The sequence below is a fragment of the Aulonocara stuartgranti genome, assembly GCF_965226115.1.
Source record: "Aulonocara stuartgranti genome assembly, chromosome: 7".
Classification (NCBI taxonomy): Eukaryota; Metazoa; Chordata; class Actinopteri; order Cichliformes; family Cichlidae; genus Aulonocara; species Aulonocara stuartgranti.
In genome coordinates this window covers 13,957,229-13,974,952 of record NC_138945.1, presented here as the reverse complement: position 1 = coordinate 13,974,952, position 17,724 = coordinate 13,957,229, and the positions used below count along the sequence as shown (strand labels likewise).

Here is a 17,724-nt window from a genome sequence, read left to right as displayed (position 1 = left end):
AATATAATGCACTGTTACACATGCAACTTATTGTTAATGCAGTTGTTTTTTGGAACACTTCGGGCCCCTTATTACCAACTGACTATCTTTTAAACATCACAGCCTAGCTGAGTATTGTTACTAACAATATTCATTTCTTTATGCCCACAGTGTACTGATCTTTACATTATACTGCCGGTGCCACGTCACAAAGCTCAAATCATCTCAAACAGTTTAAGACAAGCTGCAGAACACAGGTCATTCTTAAATGTCCTCCATACAATGTACAAAAGACTTTCATGATAATACACCAAACTTTATTTATTTATTCATCAAAGGCTTATCCAGTCCAAAAAAAAACAATAAGAGCTCAAATAAAAAAAACAAAAAAAACACTGCTGAGTGAAATTTTAGCTGTACAAACTGACACAATTACAATCAATAAGAAAACTCTCGTCTCTCCAACAGGGTACTAAAGAACACGTTATTGTTCACACACTGTTTACGTTCATTTAAAGCCAGAGCATGCAATACTTAAATGATAAACGATTAGGCGTTGAATGAGGGAATTCCATCAGCTTAAATAGCAAGTAGCTCAGATCATTTCCAACAGGTAAGTTTGTCATCGCCAGGTGTGCTGACAGCAGAAGCAGGAAACGGAGCAAGGACCCACCTCTGCAACAGAAAGTGTGGTTAACTACACACACACACACACACACACACACACACACACACACACAGGGGAAGCTGGAAGGAAAATGAAGAGGAGGCAGGGACAGAGTGAGCAGCACAGAGACTGCAGGACCACGACAGTATCCCCCTCTTAACTGGAGCATTTTTTTTTACCAAGAAGCTGGGAGCTAGAGTCTGATGATGGTCAGCAAGGTCCTTTGTCCTGAGGAGGGTGGTCCAAGGGGCCTTCCAGATGCATAGACAGCGACAGAACTCTCACCTTCGAGAGAACAGAGGAGGTTGATTGCCCAGTTCATTTAGTCTGCCTGTTAGTCTACAGATGGAAGCCAAATAATAGACTAACCTGGACCGTGATGCAGACAGACAGAAAGCTCTCGAGGTTGGTGAGTATTCGGGAGTCCGTGCCAAACAGCATGAAGTTAGTAATTCAATTTAAACTTATCAAAAAAATAAATAAAGTGAGCGCTTGGACCAAAATCAACATGATGAAACAAACTAATAATGGCAGAAAGATGCAGCTGATGTGCACTCCTATCCACCAGAGGGCGGTGGATGTGGTACAACCAGTCTGTGCTTGCCTAGGTAACGCCCTTCTTCGCGGCTCTTGTGGCTCACTGACGACAGCACAGACGCCCACAGACCGGTTGTACCCCATACTTTGCACACTGCCCCCATGCGACAGCAGGGCGCTCTGCGGGCACACAGACAGCACCGCGGGCGGACAGTCCCGGGACTGCCAGCGGACTGTGAACACGATATACCTGCGGGACCTTCAAGTCCGCTCCTCGGTGCGCTGTTTCGGGGATTATCCGCCACAGAGACAGGTATGCTCCACAGTTTGATATGCGCTAACCGATCAGAACAGCCTGCTATCTGCTTGTAATGTTTGTGTGCAGATGTCCTAACTCTATCTGACAGTACTACACAACTCGCTTCCTGATGGTCCTAAAATACGTATACAGTGTTTCTTCTTCTGTCTTCCCACTGAGAGACACGTCGCAAGGAAAAGGGAGATTTAAGAATTTAGAAATAGTTAAAATGACTTCTTCATCGCCTTCCTCGTGAATATAAAAGTATACTTTACATGTCTCAAACAACCCTGGTCACAAGTTGCACATTTGCTACAAGGAAATTAAAATGAGATCCTACGGACTTAAGTTACGGTACTGTGTCTGAAAGTCTGATTCCAAATAACTTGTTATTGTCCTCATAAGATTTTCCAAAAAAAGATGACCTAACCCCCCCCCCCAACAGTCGTGTGTGGATGGGTCAGGGATTCGTGAAATCTAACTGTGCTCCTTCCAGCGCTCGCTCACATGTCACACACATTTAAGGTTTAGATCTACTATGTAAATTTAAGATTTATTTTGATGTTAAACATTTGTAAATGCTGTGAAAAATATAACATCGCATTTTTTTAAATGTTGTTTGGAGCTAAATTTGCTAATATGTCGCTTTAAAGGGTGCATTTGTAGTGCACAAAAGCTTAACAGCTATATGTATTTATGACAGCATATCATGATTTCCCACGCGTCCTGTTAACGGTTTTCCTTGTCCCTCCTGTGTCACCCCATCATAACATAATAATAAACATACCTCCGGTCGGTAGGTCACATGGGTCCAGCTGTAGATTCTTAATGGAGTTAGCAAAAAAAGTCATTTCAGGAAATCTAATACAAAAGCATTGTGTAGCCAGGCTGGATCTGTAATTTAGCTGCTTCTTCCGCTTTCAGGTAATACAAGCTAAAGTAAGAAAACGCAAAATTAATGCAAGAGGTAACTCAGAAGTAGTTCTTGAAAGTATTTCCTGCTGTATCCCTTCTGGACCCTGCTATTGTCTCCACCTGAACGATTTGTCTATTAATCTCCATCTCCTTTACACTTCAAATATATTAAACAAATACATGTTATCATGCAGACTAACACAGCATCTTCATCTGTGGATTGAGAGAGGGCAAGATGGTGAATTTCAGCCTGTGGGCTCTTCTGCCTCCCATCTACTCTGTTTGTACTGCTGCTGGACTGTTGATGGTGTAAGTTTTGTTCTTTTTAGGAACACATTAACCTCATATATACACTCAGAGAGGTATATGAACAGTTAAAAAGAGCCAAAAAAGCAACAAAGATAACCAGATTAACTGGTTATTATCTGTGTACACTCTGTACTATTCAATTCAATTCAATGAAATTCAATTTTATTTATATAGCGCCAAATCACAACAACAGTCGCCTCAAGGCACTTATACTATACAGATACCCAATAAAAGAAAACCATGAAGACACCAAAAAGGATCACTTGCAACACAAAACAGCACTGACACAAATATCTATGTCTGATAAGCAACTAAAAAAACACAATATCAACACAGAGACATAACGACTAGAAAGAAATGTGTAAAATGAGCAACAGGAAGTCAAATATTAGGGACGAATAAGATTAACCAAAGAGAGATTAAAAATGATAAGAAAAACATGTGACACACAAATCAGAAACTAACAAGAAGCACTCCGACAGCCCAAACCTGCACCAAGGCAGCTCACTCTCTGAGGAGTATTTACTTTTAACAGAACCGCTTTGTATTTTGGTTTTCTTTGTTCTTTTTAAATGGACTTGAAGAAGTTTGTAGTGCAATAAAAATGCATTTTGGTTTCAACTTGAACGAAAGGCAAATTTTCTATATGTTGACAATAGACACCACACGTATAAGAGTCATAGTTTTGAAGTTATAAGGCTTTTTGTCACTTTCCAACCAATAATTCTCGGTGGATGTAAGTCAAATTTCATTGGATTGTTACCATCACCCCACCCTACACCTACAAAGTTTTATCAGGATTCATTCAAAACGTTTTGAGCGATCATGTTCCCAGACAGAATGACACACGTGTGCACACCCAACCTGCTAGGGAGGGTGGGTTATGTTTACCAGTAGGTTACCAGTGAAAGACTACAAGAAAGGGAACAAAAATGGGAAATGAAGATGAAAACCAGATGATAAGAGACTATGAACGCTGGCGTTACATGAAAGTATGTATGTAGACGAGCAGGTCATGATCGAAATATTTCAAACCAGAGTAGTTAAAAAAACAAACAAACACACACACCTCAGTATTGCTTCCACTTTTGTTACAGAATGTTTTATTCATTATGTTTCTTTCTGTGTTGCTGCCTTTAAACAGGTACTTCATAGCTGTTTACAATAAGAACATAACGCCGCTGGGTTCACAATACAGGTTTGAATTCATATATTTTATATACTGCAGGTATTTCTTTTGATGTATCTGTGGATTCATGCTGTTCATTTGTTTTAGGAGAAGAAATGGCTCCCTTTATCCCCCCTACATGAGGTGTGTGCTGTGCTCTCCGTTTCATATCATATTAACAATAAAAAACGTTTAATTTAAGAATAGCAAATATGATTTTTCTCCTGCTTCCTGTCTCAGTATTGCAGGCAACTTTCCTCCAGCCAGCTGTGTCTTCAGTGAAGTCATGAACCTAGCAGCATTTGTAGGTAATGGAAACATTGCTCTAGAGCTTTCATTAAAAGACAGCGATGGAGCTCATAAGAAAAAACGTATATCAAGCTTTGGATACATAGACAGTACATTAGTTTGCTGTTTTCATTGATTCAGAACATCTTTCAGCTCATTTAAAAAAAAAGAAAGAAAAATAAATCTTGTTTTTAAACTACTCGCTGTGTGCTGAGAGGTTTGTTTTTAGATCCGTAATGGTTCTTCTCCTGTTTTCAGGGTTTTTTATTGCCGTTTTCAGATACCTGCAGCTGAAGGGCAAAATTGACAAACCTTGGCTGAACATTTCTAGTTTGGTGGTTTTTTCTATTAGCTCCTTTGGAATGACCATTGTAGGGAATTTTCAGGTAGTTACACACAAACATACACATGCTCATACATACACCACGTCATCTGGTGGTTAATTTTCCAACTTAATAACTGAAGTCTGGGTTTACTGACTGACTGGTTTTTGTGTTAGGTATTCACTGAGACAAACATTCACAATGTTGGCGCCGTATTGGTGTTTGGACTTGGAACCTTGTCCTGCTGGCTGCAGTCCTATATCACCCTGAGAGTTAACCTGAAGAATGAGGGGAAGATGGCTGCCATCGCTCGATTCCTGTTGTCTGGATCCATCACTCTTTGCATGATACTTTGTATCCTTTTACTTGGTATAAAGAGAAGAATACACTCATTTGAGTGAGATGCCCATTTTTCACATGAAATGCAAAAGAGCAAAAACGCTCCCTTACTGGCATTCAAGAACGAATTACAACTCCAGGTCCCACAGAGTTTTGCACCTTTTGTGTAAAAGGTAAATGAAAACAGTATGCAATGATTTGCAAATCTCAGAAACCCATATTCTATTTACAGAAGAACACAGAAACATAACAAGTGTTTAAGCTCATTTTGACATTTAATGGCAGCGACAGGTCCCAAAAAAAGGGCAACAAGAGGCTGGAAAAGTAAGAGGTACTAAAAAGAAGCAGCTCCAGGAACTTTTGCAACTAATACAGTGAACTGGCAACAGGTCAGTAACATGACTGGGTATACTGTAAGAGGCAGAGATTCTTGGAAGTAAAAACTGGCAGAGGTTCAGCAGTCTGTGGAAAAAACTGTCTAAAGTTGTGGAGTATTTTCAGAATAATATATCTAAACACAAAGTTGCAAAGACTTTGATCTCATCATCAACATATGTATTATTTAAAGATTTGAAGAAAATAGAGAAATGTCTGTGCATAAGAGGAAAGGCTGAAATTCAGTACTGGATACCCATGCTCTTTATGCCTTTAAGCAGCACTGCATAAAAAACAGCCATGATTCTGCATTGATAATCGCATGCATGGCCTCAGAAACACTTTCAGGAAGTTTGTTATTGTCTGTGGACAAAGCCATGCCATCCATAAATGCAGGTAAAAGCTCTGTCGTGCAAAGAAGAAGCCATAAGTGAGAATGATCCGGAAACCCTGCAGACTTTAAAATGGACTGAGGCCCTGTCCACTGTTCTGTGGTCAGGGGAATCGAAATTTGAGTCTCATGGACACTGCGCTCTCCAGACTAAAGAGAAGTGATATCACCATAATATATAATACATACTTTATCTGATATTTGTTTGATGCCCGGAAACATGTAAGTGTGACACATATGCAAAAAAATAAGAAGGGGGGGGCACTCTGTTTATTTGAAATGACAGTTTATTTGGGTTTGTATCGTTAATGCTTCATCTTTAGAATTTCCTGATATAGGCTACATATATTCTAAAATTTAATGTTTTAATTTGATAGATTTTGTATTTTCTCTTGGCTTTGGTCTTTAAACCTTTTATGTTTTTTTATCAAATTGATCTGATTATGATCTGATTATGATTATGATCTATTACTGATCTCTTTATCTGATCTCTTTATCTGATTCTCTACCTAATAAGGAGCTATAAAAATACTTTCAGACCGTCTCTCTGCTCTTAGTTTGGATGGAGTTTATTTTCTACCCAGCTCAGCAGATGAATAGCACATAATTCTGGTAGAGAACTGTAACAATATAATGTGATGTTCATTTTTCATGTGCTCACACCTTCACTCTCTGAACCCTTAACTCCATCGACACAGACTTCTCCCTGATGTCTCAACGCCTTCATATGCATGCAAGTCAATGCCAGTGGGCACTCGTCATGATGTTGCTCATCTTCATCAGCACTTTTGCCATCGAGTTTCGTCACAGCAGCTTCAGTATTCTGTGCACAGACAGACCAGGGTATCCCTTCCATCACTCAGAAACCTCTGAAGGGCCTATGTAGCTGCTCAGTGAGCTGTACACAGGCTAATGTATAAGGTCTGATGTTGCATTTACAAGTACATACTTATTACTCAGTTACAGCTCTCTTTCAGGGGCGGATCTAGAGAAATTTTCTTAGGGTGGCATGAGGGTGAAATCAAATGGGGTGGCAAAATTACACGTTACGTTCTGTAATACGCATTATATATGGGTGTAATACATCAAATGCAGTAAGTACACACGTTTCATATAAATATACATATTTTCTTTAAATTAAACGTTTCAGTTATGTAAAAAACATGCAAATTTTGATTTATTGTACTGTATATACTAAATAAGTATGCAGTCCAGTAAGTGTAAAATCCAGAGAGCTACGCAACATGAGGTGGTTCATTTCCACACACAAGTCTAACTTCAGTTTCACACTCTTTTTGTTTATTAGAAATACTGTAATCAAATTGTGAAATGCTTAAATTTACACAAAATGCCAGAAATCTGCAATGTCTCAAACACCAACATCTCAAAAATATTGAAGATAAAAGGTGAGTGGATGGAATGGCCACTACATTAAACAGTTTAAAGGTAATGTTTGAAAAGCACGTCACCTGAGAGTGTAATGAACAAAACAAAACCTTAAACACTGCATTCTTGGTGGATTTTAATTGACTTGGTACTAGCAATCATTGCCAGTATGATTATTTGTGTTATTATGCACTCTGTGTGTTAATGTGTTTTATCATCTTTTATAGGTTTCCTATTCATTTTCAGTTATATGAAATACATAAATAAAAAAAATTCAGTGAAGTAATAAAACTGATGTTTCTGACAGTATTCATCTTTGCTGAGGCTCCACATAACTGCACTGTAGCACAGCTGTGTACATACAGATGTCACTGTATCTGTAAGCCTCAATAATGTGGTCAGGGGATTCTCTGAACATTCCAACAACCAATAAACACAAAATATAAAAACTTTGAATTGGCCATCATCTTCCAAGGTGGATGGCACTATTCCCATTATAGCTGGTTAAACCATTAAAATTGTGTAATTGTAGCAGTGTAGCCATGTGAAGAAAATACAGGCAGAACTACGTAGATCCAGTTTTTCTGTGAAAAAAAACACAAAAAAAACAAAAAAACAAACAAACAAAGGGCCTCGTTCAGTATGTGTATGGAAACGTTGTTATCCTGAGCAAAAAACACAAGCGCACACAGAATTACAGAAAACCTGTGCAAATTGTGCAAATTTTGTTCATGCCACTGTGTTTGTTAGAGACTCTGAATCATCCATATAGTGCCATGCTTCTACTACTCTTTGCAAAGAAGCAAGTTTACCTCAAGGTGAAGTGGAGAAAGTGATGATAGTGTAAGCCTGCATCATTAAAGCAAGAAAACAGGAGGAGATATAACTAAAGAAACTGAAACAGTCTCACAAGTCAGTGATTCATGTATATTTTAATGAATCTGGTGTTCTACACACAGATTTAGAAGAAATGAAGGTCTATAACTCTTAGTAACATTATTATTAATGCCGCTGTTGTAGTTATCATTTGATCATTATTTACATTTCCAAAACACCATGTGCCAAACGATTCTTAGAATTACAATTTAAAAAAGTTGTGAAAATGGCCATAAGGCTCTTGTGCTTTCCTGGTTTGCACATCTCTGCAACATAGTTTGGAAGTCTGGTGGTGGAACACGGCACCAGCACTTTATCCTCTGAAGAACAGTGTCGACAAGTTTGCCCAACTGTATGATATGTGTGCGGTTTTTTGGACTTTGAGGCCACATTTAACTGCATCTCTTAGGGCTGTTTTGTAGCATGAGGCATCATGTCTGTTGTTACAAACTGGGCATTAGTAGAGTTGCAGTGACAGCTTCAGGTTCACATTGTTGGAATGATTCTGTTGATGGTTTTTGAACAGAACTTCTACGTCCATACATTGGTGTAAAAAAGTGTTTCAGATCATTGAACAAATTTAAATATTAGACAATGATAACACAACTAAACACAAAATGCAGTTTCTAAACCAAAGTGTTTATTATTTATGTCAAGGTGCGTGGTGAGAACAGGACCCAAATAACTAACTCGATAACTCAACGATCCAGCGTTGACTCAAGCTCAGTCAAACAGTTTAGTAACCACTTTGCGAAAGTGATCAGCAGCACCTGGAATCTAGATGGAAGACAGGTGTGGCTGGCTTCAGCGTGGGAAAGACCTTCTGGCCTGATGATGCCCATAAACTGGCACACTGGAAAACACACATACAGGAGAAGGCAGGGGAGCCAAAACAAAACAGAAAAACATACACTCAGGCAGATCGACCGGCGGAGACTGCCAGACGATCAGTTTAGGAGAGAAAATCCAAACCCTACATCGTAGAGAGAAATTTGAGCTAGACAGCTAAAGCCCCTATGTAGCACTTATGTTACTGTAAGACACAAGTTACTAGACCAGTTCTAGGTTGCAGGAGTGGTGGAGCACAGCACAGTGAAGAGACCAGAACCGGAAATGAAAAATGAAAAGCTGGCATCTTTAATAAAAAAAAAAATATAAAAAAAAATCAGTGTAATTTAATGAGAGAAATTCTTTTGTGTGGTTTCTCTTTTTTCCCCTTCTGACTTTTAAAAGCAAAAAGCGGAAAAGCAACAATAAAAGTTAAAATTTAAAGATGTTTTCTAACATTTTGGGACATTTTAGAGACAACATTAAACATTACTTATTCCTCACCACTTTCTTGATTCTTGCCGATCCACTTGGCACTGTCTTTATGGATCCTTACTTCATTTTGCACCGATTTACAGTTGGCTCTACAATAGATGTCCCTGGTTCAACATCCAGTCACAGCCCTGCCATATGTCCAACGCAGTTGATGGAATCAATGCCAAAGTCTTAAAACTTAAAGAGTCTTGAGAAAATAAGTTCTCCAGGGAAGGCTTCGGTTTCCTTGGTGGAGTGGGGCTCCTGCTCTCGTCCTCTGTAGCCTCTCTCTTCGCACCCTGTCTAAACGTCTTTAGAAACTGGCAGAACTCCGACATGATAACTCTGCCTCTGAGCTGTAGTCCGTGACTCTCCAGTGGTTTGTCATCTCACTGTCTTCTGTGCGATCAAGAGCAGAGATTACTCTAGTGACGATGAGGCCGTCACCAAGGTGTGGACACAGTTCCTCCGGTCTGTATTCAGTGCATAAATATCCACCTTGTCTGGAAGTACAGGAGTCAGGATCTGAGAATGTAAGTGGCACCCTGCAGGCAGCACCATCATACCAGCTGGTGAGCTTGTAGAAGGAGATGGAGTGGTGTTCTCCCTCTGACTTTTCAGCACAGCAGTAAAAGTTGTCATCATCTGCTCTGAGTGAAACAATCCCCTGACTGCAATATGAGGAAACTCCTTGGACCCCGTAACCAGGTCATGGTAAAGGGAGAGGATTTGATTGTTTATAGAGTCCAAATGGCTGCTGCTTAAAGGCTGGTTCCTCAAATTTGTGACGACCATCTGACGTAGACTGACTGGACTCACCAGCTCAGCTATGAGAAATAAAAATGTCATCCATGTTAATCATGACATAATCAGATAAATTAAGAATTTAAAATGTCAAGACATGGCTTTAGTTCATCATTTGTTATTTCCACAAACAGGCAATGAGAGGCCCACAGCAGAACTCATTCTTTATAAAACCCTTACAGGCTGTACACTCTGCAATGACCTAATTAAAGTACCCCCTCCTAAAAAAAAAAATGCTTAAATGTGTTAATTAATGCATAAAAACATGAATTTAGTTCTATTAAGTTATTTAACTGTATTTAGGAGGAGGTAAGACAAGTAAACAGGTGGAAACAAGTTTCTGCCTTACTTGTGAGCAGGTCGGAGGAAGCGTGGGGGGGAAACTGCCAGCGGGTTCGGGGTGAGTGTCTGTTTGGCTGTGATCCAGAGAGTTCAGAGTTCCACAGTGTTCCAAGACCAGAGGTGACAGCAGGGGGGCAGGCAGGTGGAGCAGGTTATCTGAATGACGGAGTGACCAGCAATGAAAAGGTAGGTGAGGAACTGCACAGATGAGTGAATGGTCTGAGAGGTACTTTGACACAAGAAACGATAAGTACACAAATTGAAGGCCCAGCACTAGCTAATGTTAGCAGACATTCTGGTGAAGACTCACTGAGAGCGCTGGTCTTAAATACCGTCAGCTGAATTGCCAACAGGTGTGGAGAATAGTTGGGCTAATATGGCTCCACATGGGGGAGGATACCTAGAGCTGCTGGAGAAGCACTGCAACTCACCCAGACATGACGCCATTTTTATTTTTCCCCCTTCCCTGACTGACATAAAACAAAAACCTCATATGAACAATTTGAAAGCTGCTAAAACATATTCAGACATAGTTTCCAAAGACCATTAGTAGCTCAATGTCTGGATCAAAAACATTCCAGTTCTGTTGATGGTTGCGGACAAAAACCCTTGTTCCAAGTGTTCTGCAGTTCCATTTCAAAGTTACACTTAACAGTCTTTCAGTGCTCCTCTGTTTTCTTGCAATTTCTTGTCTGAACTCAAGTAGCTCAACTGTAGCTCAAGACCAGTGAGTAAATGAGGCCAAACAAAATGGCAACTGGAATTGCAATGTTACCAAGGTCATGGAGCACTTCAACACTTTCAATGATTAGCCCAACATTTTCAAGTTTGTCTGTGGGTTCTGGACCTGGTGCATTCCCTAATGGTTGTTCTCAAAATAAAAAGAAATGAATCTTTAGCCAGAACACAAACCTGCAAAAACATTCTCTTTGCTTCCACAAAGCAAATTTGTGGAAAGCAGAGGCCACTAAACTTATCATGTTCTCCTTTATGAGGGTTTCTGGGTCGTCACTGAGATAAACAATTAGCACCTTCAGTACACAAGCTCTTTTAGTTTAAATGGCATCTTACTGCCGCAAAGAAGAGGGCGATGTGTAAGATTATTGTTGTATTATGCAGTAAACAACACTAGTAAAAAAACAACTACAGTAAGAAACACAAAAAGTAATCACTGAAAAGTCCACAATACCCAAAACTTTTAATAGTTTCTGCAGCTGAAAGTATCACTTTAAACAGTTTAAATCTTAGGTTTAGGGAGATTTTTCCAAATCTACTTACTTTGTAAACAAAATCTTGTGAGAAAAGGTTATTATAAAAAGAATAACAGGAAGAAACACCAAAAGTTATAGCACCCAAAAATAACCCGCACAGAATTCTAGCTGCTGCATGAATTTGGATGTAGGACAGTGGTGATGCAGGCAAACTCTGCTTCCACCTGCAAACATTTAAGAATTACAGTAAAATGTGAAAAAAGTATTTGGTGGACCACAACAATATGATGTAGGAAAATAATAACAACAATGAAATCCATGAAATGCATTTTTATTTTCTGATTCATTTTAGTTAAAACAATGTGAAATAATCAGAAGTGGGAGTGGTGCGCTTTCTTAACTGCAGATCCAATTTGAAAATTGCAATTTCCAGCTCTGGGTGAATATTCATGAAAAATTTGAACACTTTACAATTTTTTATTTATTTATTTTTTTAATGGAGTAATCAAGACAATATAATGATAACAATATCTCATGCTCAGAAAAGAGAGCTGGCCACCTTCTTTTGAAATCAGCAATGAAAAGCTTGTCTTTAATCACCCTGCCAGGAATCTACTGATCTCTGCAATGTCTGATCAACATGTGAAATACATAGGTAACTTTGGAGTGCATTTCAAGCTTTAAAGGTGCATGGAAAGTTTAAACATGTGCATGGATAAGGGTGTCTGTGGCCAAAGTGGCCGTGGTTTAACCTGCAGTGCTTCAATAACTGAGATCTTGTAGTCTCTTGTGCTGCACACTCTTTACACTTCCACATTCATGTTAGTGAAATTGAAACAAAACAAAAAGACACTACATCATATATTACTTATTACTTAAAATATCCTCACAGAAAGTGTAAAGATACACTCTGACCCTTCATCATGATCTTGAAGATGAATACTTCTAAACATTTAATGGTGATGGAATTTTACTTGCACTATGTAAGTGTCACCAATAAATTGAATTGTTCCTGTCCAGCCTTTAAGTTTGGAGATGCTTTTCAAAAAAGAGATGTGTTGTAATAACATATTAACCAAACTTGTGGCTATAAAATAGAAAATGTACAACAAGTCCTATTTTAGTTTTACAGTACTAACTACATTAAAACATTACAATAATAGCTGATTCATTACATGTCAAACTCAAGACCACCATCACAGTATTTAGTTATAAGACTGGTGAAAGTGTATATGAGTTGAAAAGTTTCATAGAGACTTAAAATCAGCTCATCAGCTCTGTGCAGACTTATTCACCTTTGTTCACTCATGTTTGGTTTATTTAAGATAGCCCTTTTATAGCCCTGTAATTTTTTATCTTGAAAGGGGCTATACAAATAAAATTTTAGTTTACTTACTTGTCTAATTAGATATTTGTGTTAATGATCAGTTAACAGGTGTACCTTATACTACTACCTCTGCATTACAGTGTTGCTCTGGCATAGTTTCAGTATTGCTGTTGTAGGACAAATAAAACACTTTCATATAAAATAGTCCCCTGTTGTCTTCGCACATTTCTTTATACTGACATAAATGTTAACCAATAAATAATACCAAATGCAAAACATGCTTTCATTTAATAAAATGGCACAGACAAGTAAACTGAGTGTTGGAATATCGATTTTAAATAACGTTTTAAACAAATAAACAAATTCTTATTGTTGTTTTACTTGTTGTTCATTATTAAGGTACCGCCGCCTACTGGCGTGGAGTCTGAACTGACGGAGCTGGCCATGTGTGCATATTACTGCCCTGTTTGTTAGCTGTGAAGTGATTGCTAGTTAGTGGCTTACCACCAGATATATTTGTTAGCGCGTGCATAATCTGTAGTCTGCTTGATCTGTTAGTCTTGTAAAAACAGCGAGGACCGGGTCCAGCCTGGTTCTTCCGCCGCGGTGCTGCTAATTAGTAAGCTAACGTCAGCTAACAAGAGCCGTTGCAGACTCACCCAGTAAAAATGGCCACTGTTTCTATTCCTGCCTGCAGTAGTGCCCTGCTGCTCGACATTGAAGGCACCACCACACCGATTACATTTGTGAAGGTAAGCAGCGTGAAATGCAAACGAAGTCTGCACGGTTGTGCGGCTATGCTAACAGCTGCCTGTCACCGGTAGCACACATCTAAACCAACAAAACTTCACAGGGTCTCTCTATCTCCTGAATATAATGCAATTTTATTGATTTGCTTCTACAAATGTCTATATTTGCTTTATATAACCAGAAATACCGTTTGACAACGAACACACCTAACGCTGCGTTCATGTCACACAAGAAGTGTTGTAATTAGCAGTTTCATGTAATGTTTTTACTTTCATGGAAGCCTCTTTGCTTTGTGTCTTAGAATACGGAAGTGCGTTAGAAATAGACATGGACATGTGAAGTCACCATTCACAATGCTCATCAACATTGAGCTACACACTGTTGGGTTTTTCAAGAGCTACATTGAACCACATTTGCGTAGGTTAAAAAAAACTCTTCTCTGGGTAGGCAAATGTCTGTGCAAACAGACACAACAGCTGTACCATAAATGAAGGAAAAGGCTTTTAAAACAGGAATCAATAAACATTGTTCTGTTGGTATTTTCCAACTAGAGAGACTGAATTAGAGCCTAAGCATAAGATCTCTAAGAACAACATGGTGATTTAACAATCCCATTTTCAAGTTCATCGGCTTTCCAACACGGGAAACAATCACATTTCTCTAACGTTTGTTGTATGTTGTTATTTATTTACTCATGTATGCTGCCTGACTGCTCGGATCAGCTGGTTGTTGTTTGTTTGTAAGTCTTTGTAAGGCCCCCTGGTGGACAAACTATGGACATCAACTCTGGTTGAAGGATGTTTCTCCCATCTCTTCTGTAGTTTCTGTTATTAAAATTAAAATTTATTCGCTGCTATAAATACGGATTGGCAGATAGGTGATCTCGATCTGCTGACAAATCACTCAGGCTCTAGTGTAGGTTTTATGTTTTATTTATTTATTTTTGCTGTCACGTGTCCATATTTTCATTTCTAGGATATCCTTTTTCCGTACATCAAAGAGCATCTTGAGGATTACCTGTCCACTCACTGGGAAGAAGACGAGTGCAAACAAGATGTTCATCTACTAAAGAAACAGGTAGCTAGCAAACATGTTTTTAAGTGTGATTCCCTACTGGAAGAATGAAATCCAGGCTGTTACTCAGCCTGGCAGGAATGCAGTTTGTTATTTATCAGCAGCTAGTGAACAAAGGAGGGAAAACCTTTATTTGGGTACTGAAGAATTCTTACATATTCAGCTTCTATCCTTTATTTTCTGAATTGCTTGCCTTTTTTTTTTTTTTTTTTTTAATGAATATTGACATACCTGTTTTAATCCACCAAGTAAACCAGGGAACATCCCTTAGTGCTCTTTTAACAAAAAGGCTGACTGTCACGGCAGATTGAAGAGGACATGAAACAGAACCGGGCGTGTCCTGTGCACACTGTGGACCAGACAGTTCACACAGATGAGGAGAAGGCCATTAGGGAAGTAGTAGAAAATGTTCTGTGGCAGATGGCAGCAGACAGGAAGTCCACAGCGCTCAAACAGTTTCAGGGTCACATGTGGAGGTCAGCTTATGCATCTGGGAGAATCAAAGGCGAGTAAGTACACTGATCATTTTCCTCACTTTTGAAATTCATATACGCTTTTACTCGGGTTTGGGTCATAATTTGGTTTGTTTGTCAGAAGTAGAGATAACCCGCCACTGCCACCCCACAAAAACATAATAATAAGCTGCTTTTTTTCCCCCATCCCTTTTTAAAATCAGGGTCTATCAGGATGTAGTTCCATCTATCAGAACATGGAGAGCACGTGGCCTGAAAGTCTACATCTACTCTTCTGGAAGCGTGGAGGCACAGAAACTTCTATTTGGATACTCTGTTGAAGGAGATCTTCTAGAAGTTTGTTCCCCTTTCCTACTTTAGTGCAAACACAACCTTTGCTTACACATAGTTTCTATTTTTATTTTATTTAATTTTGTTTATTATTTTTTTATAAGAAGGTAACATTTTTGTATTGGAGGAGCTGTTAATGGCTAAAACAAATTGTAAGCTCTTGTTGTTTTTGTTATTGATATTGTCTAATCTGATGGTTTGATTTTTTTTTTTCTTTTCAGTTATTTGACGGTCACTTTGACACCAGTATAGGGGCTAAAGTGGACGCAAAGAGCTATGAGAGAATTGCAGAGAGGATTGGCTGTCAGCCTGAGGAAATCACATTCCTGACAGACGTCACCCGGGGTAAGTATGTTAGCAATGATAATATTCTCCGTTTGGTCTGGTGTTTGTCTGCTAGTAAGATAACATAAAGACTACCAGGATGAATAGATCGGTGGGACGAAGGCAGTGATTGGCAAAGTGAGGCTTTGTGAAACACTGAAATGTTCAAAGTAGTCGTTTTGTGTTGAGGTTTTGAATCCGTCTGACACCCGTCTTCAAAGAGACTCCTATTGGCCACTTCTGTTTATTGTCACGTCTTGATAATAATATTCTGTTAAGGGCAAAAAACTGTGTACTTTTTTTTTTAACGTGACTGCATTTGTCATTGCAGAGGCCAAAGCTGCAGAAGAAGCCGGCATTAATGTTGTGGTGGTGGTCAGGCCTGGAAACATGGAGCTGACAGATGAGGAGAGGGGCCATTATAACCTCATTACCTCCTTTAGCCAACTTCAGCTTACAGGACATGCTTAACAAAGTGCGTAGACAGATGACTTCGTGATGACCTCTCCTCTTATTTTGCCCCCACCTTTTTTGCAATTCTAGTGTTTTATTGTTTTGGGGGGGTTTTTCTTCCACATTGATGGGTGACGAGGGACTGGCGATGCTGCTGGGACTGCTGGCAATCAATGGGGCTGATTATGAAATTCCAGTCTTTAAAGGTGGCTCACTATCCAGTTCTTTCAGGATGCTTTTCTCATCAATAGAAACGGATGCACCAAGCATTATAGGAACACAAATGGGACTTCAATGTCATTGGACCATTTGATTGAATGGGAAGCTGTTGCTTTACATTTACAAGCCTGAAGGAAACTGCACATGACATGTGAGACTAGCTTTTTACCTTTTAGATGAACTGTATTTGACTGCCACTCTCCAAATGTATATGTGTGAACTGTATTTCTTAACCATTTTGTAAATGTTCATGTACCATTTTCCTTCCTCTCTACCCAAACAAATGTGTCGCAGACGTATGAAGTCCTGTGCAGTGAGTGAACTGTCTCGTTTTAGAAAGTATAATTACAGTATAGATGCACTCAGCAGAATGAGAGTCTTCATTTGAAACTTTGTTTGAATGTCTTAATTAATCCCCCTCACAGGTGATGGTGTCTATTTAAATGTGCCATACTTGTTGTTCATTTGTAATGTTGATCTTGGGAAGTGAAAATACTGAAACATTGCCAGACTTTGTGTGAAACATTGTTGGTATTATTCAGGAAATGGACTTCTAATAAATGCCTTGTCTCCCCCAGAAGCCTGACTACTTCTTCTTCAGTCCAAACTGTTTTTAAAAAGTGCTTCCAAATTGAACAGTAAGGATTACAAATGGCTAAACCACAAAAAAGAAAGGAAAACAAAAAACCCTTAAAGGTGCAATTTAAAATTGGTGCTTTGATAAGTAGCTTGTGTCAACATAACACTGGTTTGTCCCAATAGGTAAGTGATTTTAACAAGCAGCAGAAACATGCGTCTTCAGAAAACCTTCAAGTTTTGCTCAAGATTACTTAAAGAATGACAAAAGTCTGGCTCCTTGGAAGAAAAATATAAATAAATGAGGGGTGAGACTTTTGCACAGTACTGCAGTCATGACATTAATTAATTAATCAATTTTAGGACTGTTAGATTCTGCATCTTATGATATTCTTTAACATGCTGATGGGTGGGTTGGTTATTTGATTCATCAATCATGATGAATCTACTTTTTGTCTTTGGTGTATTATTGACCAAAAATTTGTTCAGAGTATAAATTACTAACTGAAAAATGTCTTTTACATAATTCTGCTTTTTGGTTTGCTCTGTTCCTTACTTTTTGCCTCAATTATTTCCTTTTTTTCATCTGTATTTTTGCAAACGGCTCTACAAAAAAGAGGGAATTAAGCCCAAAATGTACTATTTGTTACATAAAGAAGGGGGCGCGGTCTAGCTTTCACGTCGGTTT

General features: G+C 38.8%; 2 protein-coding genes and 1 long non-coding RNA gene across 4 annotated transcripts; 2 read left to right on the top strand and 1 right to left on the bottom strand.

The window, feature by feature from the left end:
* Positions 1–1,344: 1,344 nt before the first annotated feature.
* Positions 1,345–7,266, top strand: tmem150c (transmembrane protein 150C). The gene is made up of 8 exons (XM_082539455.1): positions 1,345–1,496; positions 2,591–2,705; positions 3,850–3,903; positions 3,982–4,017; positions 4,114–4,181; positions 4,420–4,547; positions 4,661–4,838; positions 6,288–7,266. Exons 2-8 carry the CDS (start codon positions 2,632–2,634, stop codon positions 6,473–6,475), a joined length of 726 nt encoding a protein of 241 aa, XP_082395581.1. The 5' UTR covers positions 1,345–1,496; positions 2,591–2,631; the 3' UTR covers positions 6,476–7,266.
* Positions 7,267–8,309: 1,043 nt separating this feature from the next.
* On the bottom strand, positions 8,310–12,704 carry LOC309710789. The gene is made up of 3 exons (XR_014277806.1): positions 10,610–12,704; positions 10,307–10,455; positions 8,310–9,980 (listed from the first exon to the last, which is right to left on the bottom strand). It is a non-coding gene; the product is annotated as an uncharacterized lncRNA (long non-coding RNA).
* Positions 10,422–17,040, top strand: enoph1 (enolase-phosphatase 1). Of its 2 annotated transcripts, XM_082540550.1 has the most exons (7): positions 10,422–10,485; positions 13,535–13,589; positions 14,563–14,664; positions 14,968–15,170; positions 15,338–15,470; positions 15,686–15,809; positions 16,120–17,040. In XM_082540550.1, the coding sequence occupies exons 1-7, from the start codon at positions 10,478–10,480 to the stop codon at positions 16,257–16,259; spliced, it is 765 nt and encodes a 254-aa protein (XP_082396676.1). In that variant the 5' UTR covers positions 10,422–10,477; the 3' UTR covers positions 16,260–17,040. The 2 variants fall into 2 exon arrangements, with proteins under 2 accessions (XP_082396676.1, XP_082396675.1); XM_082540549.1 differs by lacking the exon at positions 10,422–10,485 and having other exon boundaries at positions 13,252–13,589.
* Positions 17,041–17,724: the final 684 nt, after the last annotated feature.

Coding starts and splice junctions, on each gene's coding strand:
- tmem150c (XM_082539455.1), top strand. CDS start 2,632: ATGGTGAATTTCAGCCTGTGGGCTCTTCTGCCTCCCATCTACTCTGTT. Junction 4,018..4,113: donor CTTTATCCCCCCTACATGAG/GTGTGTGCTGTG, acceptor TTCCTGTCTCAG/TATTGCAGGCAACTTTCCTC. Junction 4,839..6,287: donor CACTCTTTGCATGATACTTT/GTATCCTTTTAC, acceptor CCATCGACACAG/ACTTCTCCCTGATGTCTCAA.
- enoph1 (XM_082540549.1), top strand. CDS start 13,506: ATGGCCACTGTTTCTATTCCTGCCTGCAGTAGTGCCCTGCTGCTCGAC. Junction 13,590..14,562: donor CACCGATTACATTTGTGAAG/GTAAGCAGCGTG, acceptor TTTCATTTCTAG/GATATCCTTTTTCCGTACAT. Junction 15,810..16,119: donor CCTGACAGACGTCACCCGGG/GTAAGTATGTTA, acceptor TTGTCATTGCAG/AGGCCAAAGCTGCAGAAGAA.